Genomic DNA, 12,906 nt, shown 5'->3' with positions numbered 1-12,906 from the left:
GCCGGGCTCGGTTCGGTGGTGCTCAGCGAAAGGATGAGGAGCGATACCTTAAGGAAAATCAGAATCCAAATCGCAGAATATTCTGGTTTGGAATTGACTGGCAAGGATGATTGAGTCCCTTCAGTGAATGGCTCACATTGAATCCACAACCTTGGAATTGTCAGCACCATGCTCGGACCGGCTGAGCTCAGGACAGATTAACACAAACTCCACCTCAATTTACAGAAAAGCTGATTTCCATGAAGTTGCCAGGGCCGTGGAACAGGGAGGGTGTGGATCTCCTTCTCTGGAGACGTCCCAAATCCACCTGGACACGTTTCTGTGTCCCCTGCTCCGGGTGACCCTGCCTGGGCTGGGGAATTTAAGTTCATTTTTAATCCAATTCCTCAGGTTTTTCTCATGGTTTGGGTTGGGAGGAACCTTAAAGCTCATCCAGTTCCAATTTTAGGCACCTTCCACTGGCCCAGGTTGTTCCGAGCCCCATCCAAGCTGGCCTTGGACACTTCCAGGGATCCAGGGGCAGCCACAGCTTCTCTGGGAATTCCATCCCAGCCCCTTCCACCCTCACAGGGATTTCCTCCTAAAATCCCATCTAAACTCACTACTTAAAATTCCACCATGATTTTTACTTTAAATAATTTACAGACATCAAACACTTGGCTGCATGGAGTTCATAAATAGCATTTTTGAGCATAAACATACACTGAGTATCCCCTTAGTAAACACCTCGGTGCTGGTCGCTGAGAAAGCATCTGCTATCAGGTGTAACATTATTCAACACTTCCCAGCCTCTAAACCAGTCCCTTCTAAATGCCCCTTTTGTTTTTCCAGTTTCCCATCACTGCTGCTCGCATTGTTCTCCTTAGAAAAAAAAAATAGAAAAAATGCCACATAATGGTGCATTGTATAGGGAAGGAAAAATCAGCTGTTTGTTAAAGGCCACTGCAATACTGCAGTTCTGGATCAGCCACGAGGTTTGGAGAGGAAAATTTCAATAGATGGGAGCTAATGGTTTCCTTTGTGGGGTCTTTTACAGCAAATTCCACAATAAACGGGGGTGTCTGTAAAACAAACTGGATAACTGAGGAAATTACTGCGGGAAAGTGGAGGGTTTAGGTTAAAGTTTAGCAAAAAGGGAAGAGTAATTGGGGCTGGGAGGGGAATGCTGAGCTGGGTCGGTTTTCATTGCTGAGGGTCACTCTGAGATGTGCCACATCATGGAGCAGGAGCACCTTCCAACAGGACAAGCTGTAAATTTTAAGCCTAAACCAGCAGAAATGTGTGAAACCAAAAAGGACTCAATTCACATAACAGGCAGTGGAAGGCTTTCCTGGAAGATGATTCAGGCTAGAAAGAAAAACATGTGATAAAGCAGTTGATTAGGACACCAAATGACGTCTTTTCTGTCCCAAATGTGACTCGAGGATCTTTGTGTGTCCCTCCCAGCTCAGACACTGTGATTGCACGAATCCCTTTGTGGGGACCATCACCTGTGCTGGCTTTCCTGCTCACTTCTCGATTTCTTCTTTCATTTTCACCTGGCAACTCGAGGAAAGAAAACAGTGCAAACACCAAGCAAAAATAACTCAGACAAGGTATTTCAGAGCAAGCCTTGGAGCCTTTCGAGCCTCCAGGGGAAGGCGATTCATGAATGCCAGGCGGGCAGGGGCATCATTGATGCTCATCTCCATTCACCAAGCCGCCCCCAACGCCACGTCCCCTATTTTGCTGTGTTCCAAACCAGCTGCAGGAGTGCCAGGGGAACAAGCCTTTACTGTCACAGCAGCCAGCAGCTGTCCCCAGCAGCACCCCAACCCCGCTGGCTGGCCCTGGCACCCGAAATCGCCCTGTGTTCATTCAGCTCTGGCCTTTCTCCCCTCTGGCTGCCAGGATTTGGGTTGAAAGGGAGCAGAGAAAGCTGAAATCAGGAGCTTGGGAGGCAGCATGGGCACGGGGGGCTGCTCTGAAGGGAACAGACATGCAGCTGTGGATAATGCAGGCACACACCGAGCACTCAGCTGGGCTTGCTGAAGGGGACCTGGGCACCTCACAGGGAATTCGGGAGCTTCCTTCTGCTAAGCCATTTTTTTTTCAGCAGTAATAATTCTTCCCTTTAAAATCCCCGATTTTCCCTGTGGAAATCTAATCTTTAACTCCAGGATTAAGGCTGGAAAGGATTTTTAGAGGAAGAATCACCTTTTTTTCTCGTGTGTTTGTGCAGGTTAATGAGGAGGGGCTGGTTCAGAAGAGGGATCCTTAAGTGGTACCACAGGACAAGAAATGAATAATCACAATAATCATAATTAATCACAATAATCCCCATTATTTTGAAAAGATGCCATCCAGGCTGGGCTATGCAGGAGAAAATAAGAGATCCTTTGCCAACACCTCACCTGACGTTTAATGTGTAATTCGTACATGGGTGGGTTTTGATCCTGCATCCCAGAGCACATCCACAGGCTCCAGAGTGCTCTTATCCTCTAAAAATGCCTTCCATGGCTGCCACTGGAAAGGAAATTTTTCCTTTCTGGCAGGAGCAGGGCTCTGCCTGCTCTGAAGCCAATGCACACATGCTCTTATTCCTGCAGGAGGAAGGGGTATGGAACAGAAGAACCAGGATGGGAGGTGGAACAGCCTCCATCCCACAGGGGTGCTGAGGATTCCCAAGTGGGAGCGTGATGGAGCCAGGCACACATACTTGGATTTACTGCCCGATTCCCAGAAAGTTCCTGGCCAGCTCAGGCAGTGTTTCTCGGAGGCCACGTCAGAAAATGAAGCAATATTCCCAATATCAACCTCTGCCGTGCCCACTCTGTCAGGAAGAGCTGGATCTGTTCCCCCAAATCCTCTCCGAACTGGGTGCACTCCTAAAGGCTCCACTGGGCCGCAGGAGCCTGGGTTGTTCCCTCCCAGATCTGCACCCTTTTCCTGGGAATGCTGATGTCAGGGCCTGCTGTGTCAGGCCAGGGACGCAGCCTGTGGGATCCTGCCCTGCAGCTCCAGCCCGTGCCCATCCCTGGGCAAACATCCCCATCCTTTGTCATACAAAAATCCGGCCACGAGACCCCGCGGGACAAACGGCCCCACTTGAACCCACTTGTTCCCTGAGCATTATCTCATTCCATTTCATGGCTGAGTGAACCTCTCAGGAAACCAGAGCTCCTGAGCACCTCCAGGTGCTCCAGCTCCCTCCTTTCCCTGTGTTCTGGCTGTGTGAGGCCAGGGAATTGTGCTCCATCCCCCGAGGAGAGACACGGGAAGGCGGAATGGTTCGTGAGGGATCAGGGACGTGCAGCAGGACACGTTCCCTGCCCCGCTCCCAGGCACGGCCTCATCCCCGAGCCCATCTCTGGAATAAGAGGAAACAACCACCCAAAGTCACCTTCCTCCTTCTACCTGTGCTGCACAAAGAGGAATTCAAGCCTGTGGGCTGGGAAATGCAATTCCCTGCCTCAGGCAGGGCTGGGGAGCCCTGGAAGGCAGCAGCGAGCAGGGAAGAAAACCAAAGTCTGTAATTCCTCCTGTCCTTGGGGCCTTCTTTTGCAGGGATCTTTGGAGCTGAAGACAGGGGGCAGAAAAAAGGGGTTCTTGTTCCCATTCCTACCTCCAAAACTCCGAGCATCCCACAAATCCCTTCCCAGCCTCAGTCACGCACTGAGGTTGGGATCTTCCGAGGAAGGTGCTCCGCAGGAGGGGCTGGATTAGGAAAAAATGGACTAAAAATAGTGATTATTGCTTGGACTCAGCCCTGGATAAAACAGAGGAAACAGTGGAATTCTGTGAGTCAAGGTAAAATACCTAATGAGACAGGATTTATAGGAATATGCATTAATTATGGGTCACAGGAGAGGGGAAAAAAGATTTTCCCAAGTGTCCAACAGCATTGCAAAGTCACCAATCCACAGCCCAGGGAAACATAAACTCATCCCCAATCTCATTAAATTTTAGAAGAAAATTTCAATTATTCAATTAGCAAGTCCAACGTATTTAGTTTGCCTTGAGATTTAAAATACAATTTTCAAAGCGTCTTTAAAAGAAAAATTATTTCAAATATGTCAGGCGGTAACTCTGCAAACGGAAAGCTGAAAACCAGAAAAATTACAGTTGGGGGTTTTTAAAAAAAATAAAATTAAATCCTGCTTTGCCATTTGAGAGAACAAATTAATTTTCACATAGAAGGCAGATGGATATTTGGGCACATTTAAGCACATTTAAACACATTTAAATTTAAAGCATATGGTTTATTTATTACACATCACAGTAATTAAACAAAAACCACCATGTTCCTGGCACTTTTTAAACGCTGGAACTCTTGAAGCCAAATTTCTTATTTATTCCCCTGTAAATCTTATCCATGACCCTCTATTTTTCCAGGGGGAAGTAGCAGATAAAACTTGAATTTGGGGAGTTGCTTTTATTCCCCCCCCAGTCGCAATTAGAAGGCTGAATTCCGCGGCTAATTAGAATCAAATGCTCCAAAGAAACGCTGGAAGAGCAGGGCTGGCTCGGAAAGAGACAACTTAAACAGACGGGCGAGATTTTGGGGGTCACCCTCCCTTTTTCCCCCCATCCAAAGTCTCACCCCGAGGTGCCGCATCGTCCTCCGGCCGGGACCTGCCGGGCGCTTCCCGGTGCTCGGGATGGAGCCCGCTGCGGGAAAGACTGCGGGAAAACATGAGGGAAAGTCGGGGAGGGGACACGGAGAGTCTCGTGTCGCTTTTTTCCACCGATTCCCCGATTTCCTCCGTTATTCGCCTGCTGGAGAGAGCGGGGCAAGAGCGACGCGCTGGGAGCTGCGGGAGCGCACGGCCCGGGGGCACCGGGGATGGGCTGCGGGGGACACACGGGGAGCTCTGCCCGCCCGGCCACGCACCGACCGCCTCGAAAAGCCCTGGAAAAGGGGATTTGAAACAACCGGCCGTCCCACGGCACCGCTCCGCCATCCCCGTTCCGCAGCGCTGGGAAAAGGACGCGGCCGCTCCATCCCGCACCCGGTACCCCGCTAGAAAACCGGGACCCCGGCTGCACACCGGAGCGTCAAACACACCCCCACCGTCGGGGGGTCCCCGCCAGTACCGCGCGGCGGTGAAGCGCCCAGACGATTTGCAGCGGAAAAAGCACAGAGGAGCCAAAAAAGGCAGCCGGAGCAGAGGCGGGTGGCATCCACCGGGCCCGGGCGGCAGCGGGACCCTCAGCAGGACCTCCGGCCCGCGGTGGCTCCGTCCGGCGGAGCGGGAGCTCTGAGGCAGCGGGCGGGCGGCTCGGGCCCGCCGTGCGAAGCCGCGCCCCTTATGCAAATCACCGCGCCCTCTCCGCCAATGGGGAGCCGCGGCGGAGGCGGGGCCGCTCGCCCTGCCCTTAAAGTAACTTGTTGCCAGGGGCCCCGTTTCGCACTGGACGTGGAGCGCGGCGCGGGCAGCGCGGGGCCCCGGCGGCAGCGGCGGCAGGACCGGCTGCGGAGCGGGGGGCTAGCGCGGATTTTGAGCTGAGTTTTGAGCGTTTCGTGTCTTTTTTTTTTTCCTTCTAGCACTTATTGTTTTTACCCCTTTTCCCGCGGCGCCCCGCGGAGGGTGCGCGGCCCCCCTCCCCCGGGCGGGCACAGCGTGCGGCCGGCCCGGCTCTGCCGCCCGCCGATGCTCAACATGACCGAGGAGCACGACAAAGCGCTGGAGGCTCCGTGCAGCCCCGCGGGCACCACCAGCTCCATGTCCCACGTGGACTCGGACTCGGACTCGCCGCTCTCCCCCGCCGGCTCCGAGGGGCTGGGCTGCGCCCCCGCTCCCGCCCCGCGCCCGCCGGGCGCCGCCGCGCTGGGGGCCAAGGTGGACGCGGCCGAGGTGGACGAGCGCTTCCCCGCCTGCATCCGCGACGCCGTCTCGCAGGTGCTCAAGGGCTACGACTGGAGCCTGGTGCCCATGCCCGTCCGCGGCAACGGATCGCTCAAAGCCAAGCCGCACGTCAAGCGGCCCATGAACGCCTTCATGGTGTGGGCGCAGGCCGCCCGCAGGAAGCTGGCGGACCAGTACCCGCATCTGCACAACGCCGAGCTCAGCAAGACCCTGGGCAAGCTCTGGCGGTGAGTCCCGACCCGACCCGACCCTCGCGGATCCCCCGCGCCGCCTCCTCCGCGGGGCTGCGCGGCCGGAGCCCCGTCCCAGCGCTTCTCTAAGGCTTCTGCCCGCGTTGTTTTTGTTAATCTCTGTTTCTCGGGGCTTTCGGAGTGATTCCAAGGGAGGTACCATCCCCTTCCCGAGCATCCCGGCGCGCTGCGAAGGACACAGCGGTCCCTGCTCCGAAAAATCCCCCGAGCAGGGGCTTGGGCACTCTCGCTCCTGCCGCGGGTGGATTTTCTCTGCTCCATCTCGGAGATGCACAAGCCCTTCCCTTGCCTGCGCCTTCTCCATCCCCACGCGATGAGGCTTCTTTAATGACTTGTTTTATGGCTTTTCCTAAGTTTTTTTTCCTTTTGGCTCGCTTGATGCTTTACAAGCTATAAACGCAGCTAAACTCATTTTTTAGCAGTTATTTTAACGAGCTCCCTAATTTCCCTGCTTATCTACTCAGTGCTGCCCGGGGATGCAAACTTTTATTTGCTGAGCAGCATCCGAGCCCGCTTTGCTTTCCAAGGCTCTTCCCCGAGCCACGTTTCTCCGTGTGGTTTATCCCGTGGTGTCTGCCTGTACCTAATTCCCGTCTTTTCCTGCCCGCTCGGGCCAGCGATGCTCCCGCTGCGGTTTGAGCCTCTCCAAGAGTTTGCGAAGAGAGGTGTGGGCAGGGGGCAGAGAGTTTGGAAAGCAATAATCCCATCCCTGGTGCCTTGGTGGTTTCTTTGTAAGCACCAAACAAAGCTGGAAATGTTTGTGGCGGTGAGGGGGTGGCATTTGCCGGGCAAACATGGGAATTATGTTTTGTAATTGTGTTAGAAATGTGGAAGGGGGATTTTGTTTTGCCCGGTTACCCCTGTCTATAGTGGTCGGGTTTTTCATGCTGCTGTAGTTGTCATTTTAATCCATTTTTTTGCCGTGGGTTTTAACTCCTTTTACCACAGCAAATTAATTTTGTAGTTAGTCCACTGAGTTCTTCGATCCATGCATGGGGATGTGTGAGTCTAAAAACAAGAAGAAAACTTCTAAGGAAAAGATCCTAATTTTGGTTTGTTTTTTTTTTTCCCCTCTCTTCCTTACTAAAACAACCAACCCCCCAAAAACCAGTTTACTGAGCGAGAACGAGAAACGTCCCTTTGTGGAGGAAGCCGAGCGGCTCAGGGTGCAGCACAAAAAGGATCACCCGGATTACAAATACCAGCCCCGGAGGAGGAAAAGCGTCAAAGCCGGGCAGAGCGACTCGGACTCGGGGGCAGAGCTCAGCCACCACGCCGGCACCCAGCTCTACAAGGCCGACACGGGGCTGGGGGGCATGGCTGACTCCCACCACCACGGGGAGCACGCAGGTAAAGGGCGGCGATCCCGCTGATCCCTGTGCCGTGGGCGGTGGGATGGGATGGGATGGGATCCCGCTGCTTCCCACCGGGCAGAGCCCCAGGCAGGAGCTGTTGTCCCAAGAGCTGTGCTTGGGAGCACGGCCATGGTTTTTCTTCCTTAGAGCTGCCTGTGCCGTAGGGAGTGCCAAAACACCGGGATTCCGGCGTCCCTGGATGGGGATAATTAATTATTCTGGGCTAATTATTTGTATGATGGGCTAATAAGGGTGCCTGGGGAGCAGGGTTCCCAGGGCAGAGCTTCCCAGCACTGGGAATTGGTGTGCTGACAGATTCTGGAATGTCCTGCAGCCTCACACCTTGCTGGGTCACCGTCCTGGGTCCCTCTGATTTGGAGAGCCAGGCTGGGCTCGGCAGCCCACAGGGAAAGGATGAGCTCCATCATGGGCTTCACTCTGTGAATGCACCCTCTGGGGGGATTGATGCTGTGTCCCAGGGTGATCCTGATGGGCACAGCGTGCTCCCAGCTTCATCCCCTGTCCCATGAGGGAGGCTCATCCCAGGGGGAACATGGGTGGACATTCTGTGTCCGACACGGTGCCGCAGATTGAAATCCCCAAAGGGAGCACTAACAGACGGGTGAAGCCAATTTATTGAATGGCGAAGGAGTCGGGTGTTCTGTGGTCACTGCTGAAGCCTCGCTGTCCCTTCATCCCCAGGCCAACCCCACGGACCCCCCACGCCGCCCACCACCCCCAAAACCGACCTGCACCACGGCAGCAAGCAGGAGCTGAAGCACGAGGGCCGGCGCCTGGTGGAGAGCGGCCGCCAGAACATCGACTTCAGCAACGTGGACATCTCGGAGCTCAGCAGCGAGGTCATCAACAACATGGAGACCTTCGACGTGCACGAGTTCGACCAGTACCTGCCCCTGAACGGCCACGCGGCGCTGCCGGCCGAGCACGGCGCCGCCGCCGCCTCCTCCTACGGCGCCTCGTACGCGCACTCGGGCGCGGCCGCCCAGGTGTGGACTCACAAGAGCCCGGCCGCGGCCTCGCCGGCGGCGCCCGAGCCGGGCCAGCAGCAGCGGCCTCACATCAAGACGGAGCAGCTGAGCCCCAGCCACTACAGCGAGCAGCCCCACGGCTCCCCGGCGCACTCCGACTCCTACGGCTCCTACGGCGGCCAGGCCTGCGCCACCTCGGCCGCCCCGGCCGCCACCGCCGCCGCCTCCTTCTCCAGCTCCCAGTGCGACTACACGGACCTGCAGAGCTCCAACTACTACAACCCCTACCCCGGCTACGCCTCCAGCCTCTACCAGTACCCCTACTTCCATTCCTCGCGCCGCCCCTACGCCACCCCCATCCTCAACGGGCTCTCCATCCCGCCGGCGCACAGCCCCACCGCCAACTGGGAGCAGCCCGTCTACACCACGCTGACCCGGCCTTAAAGGATTCCCGGAGCCTCCCGAGGCTCCCCTGGAATTATGCACTAATGAAGGAATGAGGAGGAAGAGCGTGGAGTGTTCCAAAGTGCCTCCTGAGCCGCTGGGAACTTTCTGCTGGTCGCCACCTTGCTTCGAAACTCCCCCCGAATGGACAGAGCTCTATTTTTATTTGTTTTTTTATTTTATTTTCTTTGATTCGTAGGGTTCAAGTAATTCAAAAAACTAAAAAAAAAAAAAAACCAAACAAACAGAGGACAGAAAATTAAATAAAAAAAAAAGCAAGAGAGGTAAAAATAAAAACAAAAGGAAAAGGAGCGGCGATGCCTTTTGAGTAAATGAAGGACAAAAAGTTGGACTGAGCCGAACTCGCCCGGCCTGGAAGTTTGGCCAAGTGCAAAACGTGGAGAGAGAGAGAGGGGGACACGAGACAACGACAAAAAAGCTGTTTGAGACTTTCAGGGTCTATTGCAATGTGAGGAACGGACCAACCTTGAGGGCAGGAACTCACTGGGACCAACAGGGATGAGCCCTGAAATCCCAGAAAAATCCCGTGGGAAGAGTCTGATGGGACCAACCAATTCAGTGTCTGAAGTGTTTGTTGAATTATTTTTATTTCTTTTTTTTTTTTTAGTCAGGAGTTCTTCTAAGCAAGGTTTGGCTGTAATTAACATTTTGGTTTGGTTTTTTTTTTTTTGTTTTTGGAAGCTTCAAATGTTTTTGGTTGTTCTGGTTTTGTTTTGTTTTTTTTTTTTTAATCTGTTAAATATGTATTTATGTTCTGTATTATTTTGTCTTTTAATTAATGAAGTCATTTTGTGCAAAACGAAAAAAAAAGTAGAATTTTTAAAAGATTTTAAAGATGGGGGAGGGAGGCTAAAAAAATAGTGGAGATGATACAATAAACTGGTGTTATGAGTCTATAGATTTTCCTTGGTTTTTGGGTTTTTTTCATTTTGGAACCGCTGCAGGAGCCGTGCTGGAGAGAGGGACTGAAGGAATCCGCCTGGAAACTCCAGTGGGAATGTCAAATAACGAGGGGGGGAATTACTGATTCAACTGGGAGGCTCAAATGCTGCCTGGAAAGGGCAGGTGATTTTCTGGCCACCTGTTTCGGGCCGTTAAAATCGGATTTCAGGAGTCTTCGGAGGCTTTCAGAACCAGGACTGCTTAAAAGGAGCTGTAATTCCATGAGAAACCAACGACTTCTGCTTTAATTTCGGCTTCTAGGGACCAGATATCATCCATCAAGCTGTGAAACTAAAACCTCCTCCACTAAAAAAAAATGGGTTTAGGGTACTTAGTTTTTAGACTAATATTTCATTGATATATTTCTACTTCTTCCATTGTATGCTGAGCATATAAATAACCGTCTATTTTATGGGAACTCGTGCCTTTAAAAGCCTTTGTAAATCTAAACCCACCTTTCAGAGGTTATTCATCTTTTTACCTTTTCTACGTTTCCTACTCTTTTTTTCTAAAAAAATATTTTTTTGCATATTTCCTTTCGTGGCGGGGGAGGGAGGGAGGGACACGCTGGGCTGGGGGGAAAGACGAAAAAAGCTCATTTTTATGCAATCTATTTTTCTGTATAAAGTTTGAAAGACTTTTGGTTGTTACTGATCTGTTCTCTTCACTCGCTTCTGACTAAGCAATGCTAACTTTTGTACAGATCCATTTGATAAAATTAAAAAGTGCTTTTTATCAAGGACGTGTTCTGTTTTCTTTCTGCCCGAGCCTGTTTTCCGTGCTGGGAAAAAAAAAACCTGGGAAAACAGCTTGGAAGGCGATGGAATCTTCAGAATAAAATATTTTCATCAAGGATTTATTTCCCTTTTGGTCTGGATTTGGTTTTTTACTCGCTCCTTTCCCCTCTGCTTTGTGTGTTTGAGATTTTTTTTTGAAATACAGATAAATTAATTTGATTTTTCCTTTAAGAAGGGCATTTCCATGCCCATAATCCTGGGCATTCCAGACTGCTCACACGAGGCTGGGTTTGCAAGGAGCTGATTTTCCTTCTGTAGGGAATTTACAGGAAGAAATTCCCTTTTCTGCTTGGTGAGCCCTGGTAAATAAATCCCTCTGAGTTAGGAGAGCAACCAAATTACACAGTGCACGTTGGTCTTGGTGTATTTCTCTTCTCAACAGGGTCATTAACGTTGTTACATCTGTAACTTTTCTTTTGCTTTCTTACAGCAAACATTCCCTCCCGGTTCGGCTTTTGTCCGCTCGGCCAGCAAAGGGATCCCAACCTGGGAGGAGAAAAAATTGGGATGGGGGAATTCCAGCCCTCCCTGCTGGAGAGAAGGGGCTGGAAGAGTGAAGGGGAATAGATGTGATGACAATTAATGAAGCTGCAGCCCATTAAGGAGGGCTGGGGAGCAGAATCCCGGGTGGAATTCGGTGTTTGCAGCCTCTGCCAAGAGGGGCTGGAAGGCGACACCATTTTCTCCGTGCTCCTTTCCAGAGCTCCTGGCAGGGGGATTTCATCCCAGCCCGAGCCAAAGTGCAGCGTAATTCCCTTCCCTTCCCTCCCTTCTCCTCCTCCTCCCGTGACTCTGCAGATTTCCCTGGGTTTAATCCTGATTTATGCCTGGGAAATGGATGAGTTCTGGCTCTGCCCTCGAGGCTGGGGTTTGTGAGGGGAGAAGGAAATACAAGGTGAGATGGGAATGGTTTGGGAATGGTCTAAAGGGGAAAAGGAAATACAAGGTGAGATGGGGATGGTTTGGGAATGGTCTAAAGGGAAAAGGAAATACAAGGTGAGGTGGGAATGGCCTAAAGGGGGAAAGGAAATACAAGGTGGGATGGGAATGGTTTGGGAATGGTCTAAAGGGAAAAGGAAATACAAGGTGAGGTGGGGATGGTCTAAAGGAGAAAAGGAAATACAAGGTGAGATGGGAATGGTTTGGGAATGGTCTAAAGGGAAAAGGAAATACAAGGTGAGGTGGGAATGGTCTAAAGGGGAAAGGAATACAGTGAGTGGAAGGTTTGGGATAGTTTAAAGGAAAGGAATACAAGGTGAGATGGGAATGGTTTGGGAATGGTCTAAAGGGGAAAGGAAATACCAGGTGAGATGGGAATGGTTTGGGAATGGTCTAAAGGGGAAAGGAAATACCAGGTGAGATGGGAATGGTTTGGGAATGGTCTAAAGGGGAAAGGAAATACCAGGTGAGATGGGAATGGTTTGGGATGATCTTTGGTTTCTGCTGGATGTTTGGTGGTACAGCTTGGGGTGGCTTCACTGGTGGCTGATAAAACAAAAGATCTGTGTGAGATAAAACGGTGAATCACCCAAAATAACGACATTAAAAATAGAAAATCACCCCAAAATATCAAAGACTGCACTGAAGCATGCCTGGCTCCTGGGAGAGCACGGGGAGGGGGCTCTGTGCACCCAGCAGGATGCATCCCTGTCTCCTCTCCCTTCTCCCAGTGCCACGGCCTTGTCCCAGCCAGGAGCTGCAGGGTGAGGGTGGAGCTGTGCTCCCATCCCAAGGATGGCACATCCCACCAGGCAAGCTTTAAATCCACTTGCTGTGGCCACAGTTGGTTTTACTTCCTGTAAGATTTGCAAAAACAAATTGAATTTTTACTGGTATTTACAGAAATAAGGTAATTGAATTGTATAATTTAATATAGGTCTGTATTGATTTTACCATGGAATTGGGGTTGGGAGGGATCCACGAGGATCATGTAAATCCAATCCTGATTTTAGATGTCATAATTCTATTTTTTAGATCCACTCCATAGGTTCAAGGGGTGACAGGAGCTTTGGAATCATCAGATCCCGGAATGGTTTGGGTTGGAAAGGACCTAAAAGCTCCTCCTGGTCCCATCCTGGGCAGGGACAACTTCCACCACCCAGACTGCTCCATCCAGCCTGGCCTTGGACACTTCCAGGGCTGAGGGGCTGGAGAGCTCCTGGAAGCAATCCCAGGGAACAGCTCCTGGGGTTTTGTGGGGCTGGGGGTGAAGCTCAGGGGTGGTGCAGAATGGGTGTTCAGGAAGGTAAAATGCAGCA

The 12,906-nt window shown here is 51.8% G+C and overlaps 1 protein-coding gene across 1 annotated transcript; it reads left to right on the top strand.

Annotated features, from left to right (window-relative positions):
• Positions 1-5,633: 5,633 nt before the first annotated feature.
• On the top strand, positions 5,634-9,569 carry SOX8 (SRY-box transcription factor 8). The gene is made up of 3 exons (XM_009091761.4): positions 5,634-6,076; positions 7,212-7,450; positions 8,158-9,569. Exons 1-3 carry the CDS (start codon positions 5,634-5,636, stop codon positions 8,886-8,888), a joined length of 1,413 nt encoding a protein of 470 aa, XP_009090009.4. The 3' UTR covers positions 8,889-9,569.
• Positions 9,570-12,906: the final 3,337 nt, after the last annotated feature.

The sequence above is a fragment of the Serinus canaria genome, chromosome 14 (genome assembly GCF_022539315.1).
Source record: "Serinus canaria isolate serCan28SL12 chromosome 14, serCan2020, whole genome shotgun sequence".
In the NCBI taxonomy this organism is placed as follows: Eukaryota; Metazoa; Chordata; class Aves; order Passeriformes; family Fringillidae; genus Serinus; species Serinus canaria.
This window is presented reverse-complemented; position numbering and strand designations above follow the sequence as displayed.

Bases quoted from the DNA above. Each gene is read 5' to 3' on its own strand.
- SOX8 (XM_009091761.4), top strand. From the start codon at position 5,634: ATGCTCAACATGACCGAGGAGCACGACAAAGCGCTGGAGGCTCCGTGC. The intron at 6,077-7,211 runs GTGAGTCCCGAC...CCCAAAAACCAG, and splicing joins ACCCTGGGCAAGCTCTGGCG to TTTACTGAGCGAGAACGAGA. The intron at 7,451-8,157 runs GTAAAGGGCGGC...CTTCATCCCCAG, and splicing joins CCACCACGGGGAGCACGCAG to GCCAACCCCACGGACCCCCC.